Raw genomic sequence first — 17,987 nt, 5'->3', positions numbered from 1 at the left:
TATATATATATATATATATATATATATATATATATATATATATATATATATATATATATATATATATATGAGAAATTAAATTGCTTCCTATTTTTTATGCTTGCAAATGTTCCTACCTAATAAAATTATGACAAGTATTATCATTCCATATTTTTTTAACTAACTCATTAATGCTATATTAGGAATATATCAATTAGAATTAAATTGAATGATGATTTGTCATAATTTTAGTGGGTAGGAATAATTGTAGTCATAAAAGGTAGGAGGTAATTTAATTTCTCTTTCTCTCTCTATATATATATATATATATATATATATATATATATATATATATATATATATATATATAAGAAATCTAACTATTTCTAAAAATATATCAAATATAAAAATATTATTTTTTTAAAACGTCCAAACCATTAAGTTACAGGTACAAGTGACCATTAATAAAATAATATTGAATTTTAACCATGTTTTTTTAATCCTTATAAATCTGATCTTCTTCCGTTACCGTTAGTTCAGGGTTCATTCAAAATTTGAAAGCCTTCTCGTCCAAATACGCTTCACCAAATATCTTAAATTCTGCATATATTGACCTGCTCTTCATCTTCACCCAATTGAATCGTTTAATCCGAGATCCATAAACCCTACCCAAACTCGATCGTCGTTGCCATTATAACCAATCGAGACCTTCACGACATCACCCATCATCCAAACATCAGCCACCATCACTGATGTCCTAGGGTTCGCCATACCCATCGTCACCACCGATCCACTATCTGTAAATCCTCAAAATCTTACTGCTAGAGTATTTAAGAGTTTATCGCTTGGGTTGCTTGCTCTGATCAACATTTTCATCCTATTTACACTTATTAGTTAACATTTGGTGGTATTTAGTTTGTAGCTTACAACGTGAATTGAAGGCCACCCTGATAATTCCTTCCAAAAAAGGATATCAACGATTTCGATTGTTCTTGAGCGGTCTCTCTGTCTCTCTCTTTCTCTCTCTCCCCCTCTCTCTCTCTCTCTCTCTCTCTCTCTCTCTCTCTCCTATAACAATGTGTTAATTTCTCCATTTCTTATGTATCTCTAATTTGTTCTTATTTTTGTGATTAGGGCTTGATCAACACGGGTAGATTTTCCAGGTTCAGATTTTTGTATTTTACTTTCCCATATGCAATCGAAGATGCAAAATCTACAAATTGTTGTTATTTATTCCCATCTCGAATTATAGATTCAATTCCATTTAGCATCTACGTAGCCTTTCTCTCTCAATCTCATTGTATCCTTTCATCCTCCCAATCATTTTAAAAAACACCCGTCCCCCTTTAATCCTTGATCGATTTATGTTGAATCCAATTGTTTCTCCCCTCATCCGCCTTCATAATCTGGACAGTGCCAATCTATATCACTAAGTTCTAAAATTAGCACACTGTTCTCGTGGGTTCCAATAATTGACACTATTATACCCTAGACACCACATTCACTGGATTTGCAAATACACATATACAAACAAGATGTATGATTTTAAACCCATATAATTGTTTATCTTCCTCTTATTTTTGTTTATATTCATAAAGTTTGTGATTAGGTCTTGACATAATCCTCATAATTTAGAAGCTGAGGTATTGGGTGATTGGAAATGTCCCTGATCACAAATCTTCACGTTGCATCTAGATCTATGTGTTTTTTTTCCATATGGAGTTCTTTTTATTTCCATGAATTTTCACCATTTTCCATAGTAAGAAATATCTTAATATTAAAATGTTTATTTGAGCAGGTTTTCATGAATCTCATCTTTGTTGGCTTCAACTACATCACAGGTATGAACTTCGTATGAACTTCATGGGTAAACTGGAATTTTTACATCTACTATATCAAGACTGTTTTCTTTTTGTAATGCATGTATACCTTCAAAAGTAATAGTGCTTATTTGCCACTAGAAATGCAATTTATTTCTTGACTCTTATGTGTTTCACTATGTACCTTGCAGGCAAGTAATTATAGCGTATCAATTTTTCAAAATGACTGCCAGTTTAGACAGGAATATTGAAGGCAGATCTCCAACTTTTTTTATCTTTTCTATTTTACCTTAGTGAAGCTTAATTATTAGTTCTCTATATCCAACATGTGCTCCTAAAACTACTAGAAGTGACAGTTCTTATGCAAAGCCAGCTTTAAAGCCTATCAATCTGGATGGACTTACTCTGCCACGTTTACAGATTCTGGTAAAGAGCATGAAGATTGATAACTCATATACATCTTGGTAAAGAGAAATACAGATGCTGAAAAATATAGCCTTTATTATATAACATCACAAAAGTTTTGGGGCATGGAAGAGATAATTAAGTTTCCTTATTGTTGTTTTGGTTTGATTAGGCTACCATTTCCGACATGTCTCATGAAGCAATTAGAAGACTACATCTCCATTCATGAATCAAAATGGAGATATTTGTTTTACTACTTTGCTGAAGCTGAATCTAAGGAGCTGTTTATTTTTTTAGTCGAGGCTTTCTGTTACTGTTGGATTAGTGTCTAAGTCCATAACTATTTTGGTATGTACTTGACCCGATTATGAGCATGGTCCTTTTGGGTTGCCTTCACCATAGCAATATGTAGGATGATTTAAGGAGATAAAGGTTTAAATATGATTTATTAATATATTATGAGAATAATATATTAAAGGAGAAATCATATTGTTTAATTAATATTAGTCAAGAATTAATTTTGTGGCTAAAAGAGATTAATTAAATTCAGGGGACTGGACTGCAATTATTGGATAATTTAGTTATTGGGCTAAGGAATGCTAAAGGAACAAGGGGTGAACGAAATTATGATGGAAGCCCATCATATTTTCGTCCATGGCCTTATCCAGAAGGTTCCATGGGCTGCTTAGAGTTTAAGCTGTCCATTAGGGTTTTGACTGAAACCCTAGCAGCCCACACAAGTATATAAAGGGCCCCTTAGGCTCCAAAAACGTGAACAACTGACTCTCTAGGGTTTCCAGCCGTTTTTGGTGCCTCCCCTCTCTTCTCCTCTTCATCCAAGTTGCATAAGGTGTTTGTGACTCCATTAGAGGTGCAACACTTGAGGCACTAAGCTTTCTAAGACCAATCCAAGCAAGGAATTGATTGTTATTACTATATAACAATTAAAGGTAATTCTATAAACCCTAATTCAGTTTATAATATGTTAGATCTAAGTTTATAGTCTTGGATTCAAAGCATGTACAATAGAGAAACCTAGATCCAAGCATTAGGGTTTGTATGACCACATAGGATTGTTTTTATGCATAAATCTCATCAGTGGTATCAGAGCCTTGATTGGTTTCAGTTGTATGTGATGCTTAACTGCTTTATTTGATGAAAATCGAGTTTTTGGCCCCTGCCCGACTCAACTCGGTGAGTCAGTATCTGGACTCGGCGAGTTGACCCCTACTCGGCGAGTCAGTTCGTCAGGCAGAGGGTATTTCGGGTTTTAGCTGCTGTTTTGACTTGGTTTTAATGCCTAATTCGTTTTTGAAGTTAAAAATCCGATTTTTATCTTAAATTAGTGATTATCCTAGCAAAAAACAATAGATAATTTCAAATCTTTTAAATATTGGTTGTTTATATGATAAATATGGATTATTTCAAATTATTTGGTAATTATCTAGTGACTAAAATAAGATTAGGTCAAATATAGATAATTATGAAATTAATTGTTTAATTTGAATTATTTGTTATTTGATCCCTTATGTTTTGAAAAGTTTCAAAACTTGTCCTCAAGTTTTGGAATTTAAATTTTTGATTAAAAGGTTTAATTTTGAAATGTTAAATTCTAAAACCCTAGTATTTTGAAAAGTTCAAATTGCACCCTTATGGTTTTATTAATTAATTAAAGTGTATAATTAAAAGTGATTTAATAAACCCATAAAGTTTTGGTTTACATTTAATTAAATTAAAAGTATAATATACTATGTTAAACCAACTAGTATTTTAAAAGTATAAAATACACCCTATACTATATATAACATTAAAAATCTAATATTATATATGTATGAGTAAACAGTCAGTCTTACCGTTAGTAGGCCTCATTCACGAAGCTGGTCTATAAGGGGTGTTTAAGGAAATTGCCTATAAAATGGCGATTGAATGGGTATCCACTCTTACCCACCGCACTCTTGACTAGTGGAGGGTCGTTAGCCGAACGGGTAGGATAGGACAGAAACCTTCCATTATAAGTATAATGAAGTACAAAGTAACTAAATGTTTTTTTTTCAAATTCCCAAATCATAGTTACTTTAGGAAAAATGTGAAATTGTATGCTAACCCATTGAATTACACTTTGTACCCTTGTCAAACGTTAGTGGAGCGTGTGTGGTTAACTGGCACACTAATTTGGGGATGACATTGGTAGCGAAGGGTGACTCGATGTTTGTCATAGATCAATGGAGCGTGTGTGGCTAACCGGCACATTGATTAGGTGATTGTAGCATTGGGTGCACCACGTGATTCGTATGGTTATTCACACCTTGTTTGTGATCCTCGGCATCCCAGTCACAAATAGAAGGGCATAATCGAGATTAAACATGCCATTGAAAAGTTCAATGAATCTCAAAAGATCTAGGAGTTTCAATTAATTTAAAACTTAAACTTCCTTTTTCGTTTTTCATGGTGGAAATTGGTAAATCGTCATTTACCTACCTTCAAATATTTTGCAACTAGATTACGGCATCCCTTTTCTAGGTTGTAGAATATTGTGTTGGATCCTAGCCTTAATAACTCATTTGAGTGTTTTATTAAGGAGTCAATCAACTTAACTTGAATTTTCTCCCGTTTTGTAGATGTCTAACCGTGGTATTCCCGAATCCCAAGGAAAAAGTGTTCCTAATGAAAGTGAAAGCTTGATTCAAAGTGAGAGATCAATGTGGACTAGCTTGATTTCACTTCCTCCTCTTCCTCCCGTTGTTCTCCCTAACCCAGATAATCGAAGATTTGAAAGGTTCAAGATCACCGAATCCCTATTGGAAATGGAACATCAAGATGGCAAATCCGTGTGTGCTCACATCCTAGGGATGAAATCACACATTGATAGGTTGATTATGTTGGGTGTGTCTATCTCAAATAAGTTGGTTGTGGACTGGGTTCTTCAGTCACTCCCTGAATCATATGATAAATTCATTAGAGAGTATCATATGATGAAACTTGACGCAACCCTCATTGACTTGACTTATATGCTTATTGCTGCCGAATCAGAAATGATTTGGCGAAGTAATGGAGCATATTTATCTGATAACTCAACCAACCATGCTTCCATGGACACCACCTGTTCCTGCTGCCAAGGGAAGGGGCAATGGATACGAAGCTGCCCGAAGGACCTGAAGAATCTAAGAGATAGGAGAGTCGATGAGTATGGCTCTACTTCAGGTATAAAATCCATTATCTAACTACATTCAAATTCCTATTCTTTATTCATAATGTGATAAGATTACATTTGCATGTTTTGCAGGATTAGAGAAAAGAGAGGAAGTTTGATGGAAGAGCAAGATGAGTCTGATCACGAAGAAATGGATTTCGATCGCATGAATTCGAAGATTAGATTTTGAGCTTAGGAAGTTATGATAGATTTGTTAGGAGTATATGATTACATAGTTTTTCATTTGAATTCTGCATTGTAAGGACATGTTTTCCGCTGTTTTTATGAATAAAATAAATTTTGGTTTTTATCTTATTTGTTTATCCTTGCAATGAAATATATGAAAAATTGATGTTTGTGTACTTCTATTATTAGCAAAATGGATTTGATTCTTAATTATGTTATTTGTGGAAATGTCAAAAGTTTACCAAATAGGGAGAGTTTCTCATCGCCCAAGTTTCAATTGGACAGAAACTTGGAATCACGCAATGTGTATTGTATGATGAATGAAAAACTTTCACATTTGGGAAACTTAGACTAATTCTTTGACAAAGTGTCAAATTGAAGGATTAGGAGATCAAGTACACTAGGTTGTGCGTTGATCAAGTCCACCACAAGAATGACAAATATATTCGTCATGATTTACTAAAGTTTAGTAAATATAATTATACTTATAAGATTATGTGTAATTCTGAGTTGATTGAAAAAGTATCAATGAATAGTAGAACGAATAAAGAAGAATCAAGTAGGCAGAAAGATAAAAGTTTCTCTATTCTAAGAAGAAGGGATAATACCTTTTATTGTGTTTTATGATAAGTCTTAATGATTAAGAACCATGTCTCAATTGATCCTCTAAGTGAGTCTTAGTGCAATTGCATGTCTAAGAAGAGGAATCGAGAATTATAGAAATGGTTAAATCAAGAAGTCGATCATACTTCGTTCCAATATCAAGTCTTAGAGTCAAGATTGTGACAAGTTTTAAGTAGGTTTATAACACTCATCAAATGTGGAATTTAGAAAAAAGGTTTCCTTATTCTTACACATTTGAAATTGGTAAGTTGTGCTGTCTTGGATAAGACAAAGACCAACTAGGACCAATTGTGTGAAGTGTTTTGTCTTGATAAGAACTACACTAACTCTTGAATATTTGATTTGTCAAGAAATGTTTCTTGACAAGAGAATTTTATATGTCAAGGAGTCAGTGGGAGTCTTAATGGTCTAGAAAAGTTTCAAGAACAAATCAAGAATAAACCTTATCGATCATCACTAGCACACGACTTGAGATTTACAACCTGTCGTACTGACATTATCTTGTTTCTGTGCCATTCCAATTGAGTTAATTGCGTATGTGAGTTCTATGAGTTCTCATTTGAATGCATACTAGAGCCTTAGTCGATGGAATGTACATTGATGTGTAAGGACAAGTTACTAAACTACTTGGAAGACATGGTGGGCACTCGTGTTACCATAGGGCAAGAAATCAAGATTAAGAAAGTTCAGTCCATATGAGTTTGGATTTGTCGCAAACCTTGGTTTTGGCAAATTCACATGGATAGGAACTCATACACCATAAAATCTAAGTGTCATAAGATTCCCTCCTTCATGAAAATGACTGTGAGGAAATACTTTCACTAAGAGAGGTTTTAAGAAGATAGCAATTGTGAAAATTGTATTCTCAAATTCGATTATGGTTACGGCATCCCTTTCCATAGTTCGTATTGTGAGATTTGACAATTAGTTTGAACATTTGGAACTTAGTAACATAAGTTCTAAATTGTTTAAGCACGTATATGAGCTATCTAAGGTGAAGGTGTATAAGTTTAAGAAGCTTAGATAAAGGCTTATCGAAGCATCTGGTATTAGAAATATGAATTTCAGAAATTCAATAGGCTTTGTTTTCTTGAAGTTCATTTGTTTTCTAAATACATGTCAAAGCTAGTGGGAGCATAAGTGTTATGCTTATATGATAATAATCATCATGATAGTGGGAGCATAAGTGTTATGCTTGTATGATTATTATGGCAAGTATTGCAAGTTAGCAATATTAATTATAGAAAAACAAAGATTCAATTTGCAAAGTTGCATGGGTTGAAAAATTGTTTTTAATATAATTAAGGGAGAGAATATTATACTTTGTTTCAAAATCTAAAGCTTAGATTGAGAAATTTTAATATTTTCATTCAAAGGATACATTGTGTGTTCTCAAATTTCGATTATGATTACGACATCCCTCTTCATAGTTCGAATTATGAGAACATGACACATAAAATATTATGGCAAAAGATTGGTAAAGTATCATATCTTTATGTGAGACATTATGCATTGTGTCCCATACACTTCGGGTATATGATCGATTGCAAATGCTATAATAATTTACCATTCTAAAATTTTTCAAATGTCTAACGCATTAAGAGGGAAAAAGGACTAGAATGGGTTTTGACTAAAATTATTAAACAACTATCAAAGGACGATCCAAAGTTCGCTGAGGATTGGTCGCTTGTAAGTAGTTGAAAGTATGGTATTGGATGGACCATATCGACATTATTATGAATAGATAAGATTCTATTAAGAATGAGTTGTCATATGGCAAATGTGGAAATGTTTCCATATTGGGAATTGGATATTGAGAATCTATGCCTAGATAGAAATTTTTATGCAAGAAGGATGTTCAAATGAATGTACTTTGAATGTGAGACTTCGCGTCTATAGAATTGTCTTGTAACAATTTCTAAGTAAATACTTTGTAATTTCATTAGCCAAGTCTTGGTGACTTTTGTGCTATGACTTTACGAAAGGATCGTTGCGTAAAATGTTAGAATCTAGCATATTCTAGTAGTGAAAGAACCTTGTGTTCTTACACTAATAATGGGGATTGAGGAATTATGAAATGAGAATCATTGGAAAAGTTTTCAATTGTTCTATTTCACAAAGCATGGACCATAGGAAACAAAGTGTGCATGCTTAGAGCATGGGACATTTGTTGTTGTAATTCAAGTAATGAGTTGACTATCCGAAACATTAAATGTAAATAATGAGTAATCAATATGGTGGATAAATAGAAGTGTTTTATTTACTCTCACAAGTTTGAGGCCATATAGGATTAAGTATTATTGTTATGTTTCAATTTGCATGTTTTGACTTCCAGAATAACTAGGTTATTCAAACATCCACAGTCGGTCATACGTTGGGAGTAGGTATGAAGGAAGACTGTCATGAATCTGTCTGTAGATTGTCCGAAGTGTTTAGACATAACACAAGTTTGCTGCAGAGTTCATGAGTGCTTTGATAAGATTAAAGTATGGGATTAAACCCACGCTCACTTGGATCACTTCATGGTTTTATGACGAGTGATTAGTGAGACGATAATATTGTATATTCTTGAAACCGAGACATGTGAGTTGTTATTTGTTGGTCGGTTACACATTGATAATAAGTAAACGCACCAGTAACTTGGTGTTATAAAACTTATTGTTGTGTGTGATTCGATCAGTAAATGCAAGCGAGCATTTGAGTCAAAGTTTATCCATTCCTTTTACCCAAAGTGGGATAGAAGCGATATATGTGGGCCTCTCGATGATTTAGTGATGACACCTAAGCGCTTGGCCAAGCCGGGACTAAGTTGATGTGTTCAATTGTAGTCTGTTATCAGTCGTCATAAATCGGAAGTCGGGAAACAGTATAGAGAGAATGATTAAAATTCATGTCTTTTGTCTATACGATATCTTGAGAATGGAGGAATATATAATCCCTTATCTAGAGGACACGCTATCTGATAAGATCAGAGTTGACAGCGGCTTTTGAAAGCTACGATTGCTGATCAGGTTCTGAAGTCATACGGAAAATAGTTATTAGACTTATCCAAGTGGGAGACTATTGGATTAGTGTCTAAGTCCATAACTATTTTGGTATGTACTTGACCCGATTATGAGCATGGTCCTTTTGGGTTGCCTTCACCATAGCAATATGTAGGATGAGGTTTAAATATGATTTATTAATATATTATGAGAATAATATATTAAAGGAGAAATCATATTGTTTAAGTAATATTAGTCAAGAATTAATTGATAATTAATTTTGTGGCTAAAAGAGATTAATTAAATTCAGGGGACTGAACTGCAATTATTGGATAATTGAGTTATTAGGCTAAGGAATGCTAAAGGAACAAGGGGTGAACGAAATTATGATGGAAGCCCATCATATTTTCGTCCATGGCCTTATCCAGAAGGTTCCATGGGCTGCTTAGAGTTTAAGCCGTCCATTAGGGTTTTGACTGAAACCCTAGCAGCCCATACAAGTATATAAAGGGCCCCTTAGGCTCCAAAAACATGAACAACTGATTCTCTAGGGTTTCCAGCCGTTTTTGGTGCCTCCCCTCTCTTCTCCTCTTCATCCAAGTTGCATAAGGTGTTTGTGACTCCATTAGAGGTGCAACACTTGAGGCACTAAGCTTTCTAAGGCCAATCCAAGCAAGGAATTGATTGTTATTACTATATAACAATTAAAGGTAATTCTATAAACCCTAATTCAGTTTATAATATGTTAGATCTAAGTTTATAGTCTTGGATTCAAAGCATGTACAATAGAGAAACCTAGATCCAAGCATTAGGGTTTGTATGAGCACATAGGATTGTTCTTATGCATAAATCCCATCAGTTACAACATTGCTTTTACAGAGAGGATTAACGAAGGAACACAAATCTATCTTTGGGTCTTTCTGCCCCAACATATTGTATTGTGTGGAACCAATTTTTGGGATAACATTATGCATACAAAATATTTGATGAATGTCTTGGTTTATTTTACGAGGAATGAGTCATTTTTATTTTTATTTTTTATTTTTGTTTTAGTAGTTCAGTTTCTTAGATATACTTTTTGTTCTGGTGGAATAAAGCCCCAATGGAGGTGCATATGACTTTATTGAAAAGTTCCAGATGGTCATAGATGTTTAGGGTGGACCACACCACTAAATAAGATGAAGTAGCTTTATTCCAAGGAGGATTCATTTGATCTTCATTGTGTTGGTGTTGAACAATATGTTGGTATTTTTATGATTCAAAGTTTATTCTGTCTCTTTTTTCTCTAAATTTGAATCTAAAAACTAATCTATTTCTTGATGTGTTGGGAATGATTTCCTTGCACATGGAGTTATTAGGTTTTCTACTTTTTTAGAAGTGATAAACATTGGTTTGATGGATTTTACTTATCTTACTTATTTGACATCTGTTTCTTGTTGGTTATACGGAGAACTTAATTAAAGTGTGGGTAACAGAAAGAGTAGGACGACTCTAATCATATGTTGAAGGTAGTTTATTTTCATTATAATTTGTTGTTAATTTATAATGTTTGTTTATTATTGACAAAACTATCCCCATAATTGTTTCTATTAAATAATAATAACATTTCTTTTAGTCCATAATGTTGTCCTTTTTGTGGTCTTCAAAAGTATTTTGAACCATAATTTTTACACATCTTTTTGTTTTTTTATTGCAGGTACCTGATTAAAGTATGTCAAAGGATTTTAATGTAGAACATTGTTGTGTTTCTTAAGGTGAAGAGGTCGTAGAAGATCTGTTTTTGCATGCTCCTATTGTCGTTCCTGTTGCCATTGTGGCTCCTGTTGAATGAGTGTTTTTTTTCTATTTTTTAACACTTTTTTTTATATTTTTATATTTTTATTGTTTTACCTACTCATTAACAAATCAATGAAATTACATTCTATATCATTTTCCATCTCTAATATGCTCCATTTTTATGGGATACTGTAAAAGGAAAATTGGATTGAAAGTTGAAACAAAATTATAGAATCGGAACAATTTGCTAAGCAACATTCATGTTTATTTACTATTGTAGAAGGTAGCCACACCTGACTGTTGTGGGATTTCTTGCTGACGATGTAAATGCATACCATGTTATTTTTATTTTAAATTCACTACTATTTTTATGCATAAAATGATTATTAACACCAATGCATATGACCTTATGTAGAAATAGAGTTATAAGAAAATCGTTAAGCTTAAGATTCTATACTTTCATGTACTAGATATATTTATAAAGAATTCAAATATAATGAGAATACATTTCAACATTGTTACATAATTAGTTGTAGTTGAAACTGAAGTTGTAGGGTAATGATTTGAACCCATCACTCATTAGACATAAAAAACACGATTTTAATTTCTTTTTTCACTTCATCAAAATAGAACTCATTGATAGCAACGATACATTTTTCTACATTAAATAATTAGCTTATTTCTTATAACTTTTCTACTTTAATATATACAATGTTCTTATAATTTTGTATCAACTAAAAACTTGTGTTGATTTATTAATGTTATGATTATTCAAACCGAAAAAAGTAGAAAAGATTCGATCTATAATAATAATAATAATAATAATAATAATAATAACAACTTTTTACTTCTAAATCTAATATAAAACAATATAAGGACTTCTTTTGTGATTAACCAATGTTCAAGAAGTCTAATAAAATAAAATTTCTTTTTATGTCACTAAATCTAAAATCTTTAAAATCTTAGATGATATAAATAATTACCATCTCGTGGAATTCTTGAACACCCTCGGTGTTAGTGGTTTACCTCCTCATTACCTACGACTGAAAGTTGGATGCCCGATCATACTGTTACAAAATCTCGACCCATTAAATTGATTGTGTAATGATACTCAATTGATATGTAAAAGTTTTCAGCACAATGTCATTGATGATGAAATTGTTAATTGTTGTTGGTCAACATGCTGGAAAGATGGTATTTTTGTCAACGATTCCTCTATGTCCGTTTTAAGATGACATGTTCCTGTTCAAGCTGATGAGAAAACAATTCCAATCTGATTATGTTTCGAGATGACAATCAATAAAGCTCAATGAAAAACAATACCAAATGTAGGAATTTATCTTTCAGAATCGGTTTTCTCGCATGACTAACTTTATGTGGCATTATCTAGAGAGATATCACGTGCCAATACAAAAATATTAGTGATCCTTGATAAAGAATTCAACGACAGTGCAGTCTATACATCAAATGTGTAATATAAAAGTTTTGTACGATTAATAATGCACAATCAATAAAGTATTCATGTCTATTTGTAAAGAATTTCAACTCTACATTTTTAGTTCTAATTGATTTTATTTCTGTTAGCGTAATTCTTAATGATAATTGTTTAGATGCAATAAACTATTTGTCTAAAAGAAGTAATATTCTCTAGAAACTAAACTTTAGATAAAATATCCATACCCGACAAATGCGGTGTATAAAGAAGTATTGCACGATTAATAATGTATAATCAGTCATGTCATATTACACATTTTCATATTTTGTGTATTCTTATATAATTTTATTATTTTTGTTTGAACAACTTAAACATTTCTTTTATGTCGTCTTGACCGGTTTCTTTTTATCGGTTATTTGATGTATCATGTAACAAATAACACCATAGTTTGATTATATTGTCTTCGACATGTACTTTCTTTTGGAACATAACATTTTTATGAATGAAATATATCACCGAAAGAACTTATGCGCCCCGCCACTTTGCGCGGGTACACTACTAGTATATATATATATATATATATATATATATATATATATATATATATATATATATATATATATATATATATATATATATATTAATTTTGAAGTGCCACATGATCCGATTGGCTGAATTTTATTTGTGGTTGGTTGTTTTAATTTTTTTTTTTTTTAAATTTCTTTCTGGATTTACTTTTTTGTTATTTATCCTTTATAATTTCTATAGTGGAGTACATGTGTCGTGGACTGGATGCCTCTCATCTACGTGTCCTTTTTTGCTTCTCTTTTATTACTATCTCACCGTTTTGCACCAATACATGGCTTTCTCCCTTTGTTTCTGCATCTTTTTGCTTACTCACTCTCAATACTCCATTGTTACTCTAATAGTCCACCACTCTTACTGTCGGTAGCCACCGCTTCCTTTTCACCGATATACCCAACCTACCTCTTGCCACATATTTTCTAGACTATTGATTATCACACACCATCTGTTTCACCCTACCGTCTCCCCTCTCTTCCTTTAATGGATTCCGACGACCGGTCTACGTCTCACTATTGGCTGCTTGCTCCGCCTTCGTGTGATAGATGAAGTTCTGTATATCGGCCGAAGCGTGACGGAAGCCCTCACTAGCAACAAATAACGAATACACCCACTGCCCTCTTCTGCATCTAAAGGGTAAGAAATGTCCTTTAAACTTTTTTTTCCTGTTATCGATTTCTGTAACAACGAAGGTGTTGTTTCAATTTTTCTACTTATAACTTTGAACTCCAATTTTATATTTTTTTGTTATGAACATGCGACGTATGACGCCGAGGATTGCTGGGTTGGTTGGAAAGGTAACCGTTCAACCCTAGCATATTTCATATTTGGATTGGGTTTTTATTATTCATATTTGGATTGGGTGTCAATTTCACTTTCAGTCACGCTTTCACCTTGGGTTCAACAAAATTTTAATCAGCCAGGTAATGTTTCCCTTTTTTTTGTTGGGTTTTTTCAATTCAACACCTCATCTTTGCTCTCTCCCACCACTGCTCTCAATTTTAGGGCTTATGGTTCTTTTGTATAGCCTCGAAGGCGATGACTAGATGGTCGAAAGTGCTGGTCGTCTAAGCTACAAGAGCCGTTCAAAACATATGTTTATTTTACACGCCTCTGATCGGTTCCTTGATTTCTATTAGATAACTTAATTTGAATTTATATTTTGCTGAAACCAGATCCTGGACATAATGATATCGTGTGATTGTGTTACATGCACTTGATTTATGCTGTTGTTGAGCAGCAATTAGTGCGTTTTATATTTCTTATAATTACTTAAATCTCGATTGGATTATTGTCTAAGATGTGGTTGAATTTCTGTTGAGGTTTGTGTGATTTTGGCCAATAAAGATGAAATGAATAGGGGATATTTTACTAATACGGTGAAGTCAAACAACATGGTCATAAGGTAAGACAAGTTTTAATAGATTATTAAAGCAAAATATGAGTTGTCATTGCCTTTGTTGTTAATTTAGTAAAATAACTCACAATATGAAATGATATTACAATGTTTTTGCCTTTTTTTTCATTTGGGTGGCTGAATAAGAATGAAACATCATCATTCTTTTTTTTGGTAGGAAATGACTGATTCTTGGAGTTTTTCTTATTGTTGAAGCTTTTAGGGACTCAAAGACAGTCAGTTATATGAGGTACTGTCATTGCCTTTGTTATGAGATTTGATTGTAATTCTTAGGATGCACACAAACTGCTCGACAAAATGCTTGAACCAACTTTTTCAATTTTTTATTCAAAACCATTATTCAGGGTACGCTTAATTTTCCTTCGAGTATGCTTAATTATGAGATTCTACACCAGATATTATCCAACTTTTGCCATGAAAGAATCACGAGTCTTTTGACTGTATCTGTATGTGGTTGTGGTAGAGGAGTGAGGAGGGGTATGTTGGTCGTTTTGAAGAAAACAATGAATTGGTTTACATGTGACTGCATGTGTTTGTGGCAAGCCTTCAAGATTGGTATCCCACACACTTCTTTAATTTCTAATGTTTTATTATGTTTTTATTTCTAAAGTTAAGCATTTTCTCCCAATCATGTTTCTGTTTATGCATTTTTCATTTTCGTAGGGGTCAATGGCATGGAGTTCTTCAAAGTTAAGTCAATTGGAGAAAGTATGCATTTATGTATTTAACAAGTAAAGTTTGATAATTTCTTACGTGAGAAAATCCTAAATTTTTTTGGTTCATCTATGGTTCAAAGGTAACGGATGAGAAGAATTGGATAGTCGGATTTCAAACAATTTGAAGTGATATTTTAGAAATTATTTTTGTTTAGTTTTTTCTTAAATCTAAGCTTATATTTATGTTATAATGTTTTTTGGTTTTTATCTTAAAATTTCAGTCTGAACACCAAATTAAGACTTTGTGATGATCTAAAAATATGGAGAAAGGTAAAGCTTTCAGCATGAACACCTGTTTGGCATTTCGAAGACAAAAATGTTGAACATTTAGCCAAGCATTCGTACATGACTATTGTCTACCAAAATAATTCCTAATGAACATGATATTTTCTTAAAATAGGTGTTTGCTTGGTTAATATTTCCTAATAAATTAAACTACATTTTTTCCAAATTTTATTAGTATTTGCTATTGATAGCCATACTTGCTGCAGCTGTTGGAAATCAAATTCAAGGAAGAACACATTACAAATATAAAGCATTGAAAAGTTTGTTGCTATTTCCTGTTTTTTAATAAAAGACTATGAAATACCCCCAACCCCCTCAACGCAGGATTCTTCCCTAGTTAGTTGCTATTATAGCTTAGTAGCTTTCTATTGTTCATAATCGCTGCTCTCGTACGAGCTGTTGCATTTTCTTGAGCAAAATGGACAAATGTTCGTAGGGATGTTTTTGACTTGATAACATATGGATTGAACATAAGTGGTGGTGGTGATATATATACTGTTGAGTGTTGGAGTATGATGTTGTCTCATGTTTGTGAAGTCGTGATATTTGTAGGATTTCATATCTCGTGGTAGCTATAAAACCTTATCCCACACTATTGTAACATATAATATCGTCACACAATATTTCTCCTATGGACAATCTATCTCTTTATCGAGATATCTCATTAACACACTTCTACTTCTCATCTAGTACTTAACTCATTAAGTACTTAATCTCTATCTATGTCTATTAACATATAGGTATTCTACATAATCCTAGTAATGTCTAGACATATATACATACTCTTATGATTTTATTACATATAATCATACTTTTGTTGTTTTCTATTATCTCTTGGGTACTAACAAGTACCCTAATTATCTACTTAACACACTCAACATATACTTACTGACTTACATGTTATACTACATGTATCTAATGTATACCTCATACATACTCTAAATATATGTACATGTTCTCACATGTTTTTATGCGTATAATTATCATCTATTTTTATCTCATTACTTGGAAACATTAACTTAGCGCCGAAGATTCAACACACACACACACACACACACACACATATATATATATATATATATATATATATATATTATTGACTTACATGTTATACTACATGTATCTAATGTATACCTCATACATACTCTAATTATATGTACATGTTCTCACATCTTTTTATGCGTATAATTATCATCTATTTTTATCTCATTACTTGGAAACATTAACTTAGCGCCCAAGATTCAACACACACACACACACACACACACACACACACATATATATATATATATATATATATATATATATATATATATATATATATAGAGAGAGAGAGAGAGAGAGATAACTCACCTTATTAGTTAGTGAAGAATTAATTGTCCCATTTTCCTCAACATTAACGCATTCTGGATCTATCTTCTTTGCTCTTAGGCTTATTCATACACATATATAGGTTCTTAATACTTGTCTTAGCCTATTAAGAGCTTGATGACTCTTATAGTCAAAATGACAACTTAATGGATCATATTTCTATCTTTCCACTCTCTATCACTTAATCTGTTCCAACCAATGAATTTAGCACCTATAATACCTAATTCATTATCATCTAATCTCTAATGCATCAGTTCACATAATCACTAGTTAGGATTCCATTGTAAAGTCTACAACTCTTCTTGTTGCCGTTGATCGCTTTAAATTTCGATGCTTTGGATTAGTTCCTTGGTTTCTTGGTTATATATATATATATATATATATATATATATATATATATATATATATATATATATATATATATAGAGAGAGAGAGAGAGAGATGTTCATTTGAAACCATGTTAATTTTGTAAGACATGAGGACGCGATCGTAGCCACTCATCTTGGGGATAAAAAAAATTACACATATCAAAATAAAAGGAAAAATCCGAAAATTCTTTTTTTGAATATTATTTTCGTCATTTAGTTTACCTAACAAAAAAAGAAAAAAAAATGAAATATTCTAATAGAATATTACACTGTAAATATTCAAACATAATTCTTAAAATGCCAGAATATTCTAGTATTCTATTCGAATTGTTAGATATATTAAAATATTGTAATTTTCTATTAAAATTGTAAGAATTTTTAAAATATTCTAATGTTCTATTAATATTATTTGAATATTTATAGTCTAGTATTCTAGTGAAATATTTGAATATTCTAACAATTTTGTTTTAATATTTATACTGTAATATTCTATTGGAATATTTCACGTATATATAAAAAAACGACAATTTTTATTTATTTATTTATTTATGGATAATCTAAATGACGAAAATAATATATATTTTTTTTAAAAACTTTCGAAAATTTTCATTTATTTTGCATTTTAAAAATATTTTTTTTATCTCCAAAATAAATGACTGGGATTGCGTCCTCATGTCTCACAAAATATTATGGTTTCATATGAACCTAACCCCCTCCCTCCCCCCCTCCACACACACACACACACACACATATATATATATATATATATATATATATATATATATATATATATATATCCACCATGGAAATCACATAAAAAGCTTGTTTAAGGTTTCTAAACAGTTGAT

General features: G+C 32.0%; 1 protein-coding gene across 14 annotated transcripts; it reads left to right on the top strand.

Moving 5' to 3' along the window:
- The first annotated feature begins 643 nt into the window (after positions 1–643).
- On the top strand, positions 644–5,709 carry LOC145061987 (uncharacterized). Of its 14 annotated transcripts, XM_079009587.1 has the most exons (7): positions 648–778; positions 895–978; positions 1,114–1,516; positions 1,778–1,820; positions 1,991–3,154; positions 4,823–5,405; positions 5,488–5,709. In XM_079009587.1, the coding sequence occupies exons 6-7, from the start codon at positions 4,823–4,825 to the stop codon at positions 5,511–5,513; spliced, it is 609 nt and encodes a 202-aa protein (XP_078865713.1). In that variant the 5' UTR covers positions 648–778; positions 895–978; positions 1,114–1,516; positions 1,778–1,820; positions 1,991–3,154; the 3' UTR covers positions 5,514–5,709. The 14 variants fall into 14 exon arrangements, with proteins under 14 accessions (XP_078865717.1, XP_078865716.1, XP_078865712.1 ...); XM_079009588.1 differs by lacking the exon at positions 895–978 and having other exon boundaries at positions 679–778; XM_079009582.1 differs by lacking the exon at positions 648–778 and having other exon boundaries at positions 831–978.
- Positions 5,710–17,987: the final 12,278 nt, after the last annotated feature.

Source organism: Lactuca serriola, chromosome 7, assembly GCF_051521515.1.
Source record: "Lactuca serriola cultivar US96UC23 chromosome 7, Lser_US96UC23_V15, whole genome shotgun sequence".
In the NCBI taxonomy this organism is placed as follows: Eukaryota; Viridiplantae; Streptophyta; class Magnoliopsida; order Asterales; family Asteraceae; genus Lactuca; species Lactuca serriola.
The sequence above is the reverse complement of the archived record's forward strand: the minus strand, read 5'-3'. Positions and strand labels throughout refer to the sequence as shown.

Coding starts and splice junctions, on each gene's coding strand:
- LOC145061987 (XM_079009592.1), top strand. CDS start 4,823: ATGTCTAACCGTGGTATTCCCGAATCCCAAGGAAAAAGTGTTCCTAAT. Junction 5,406..5,487: donor TGAGTATGGCTCTACTTCAG/GTATAAAATCCA, acceptor CATGTTTTGCAG/GATTAGAGAAAAGAGAGGAA.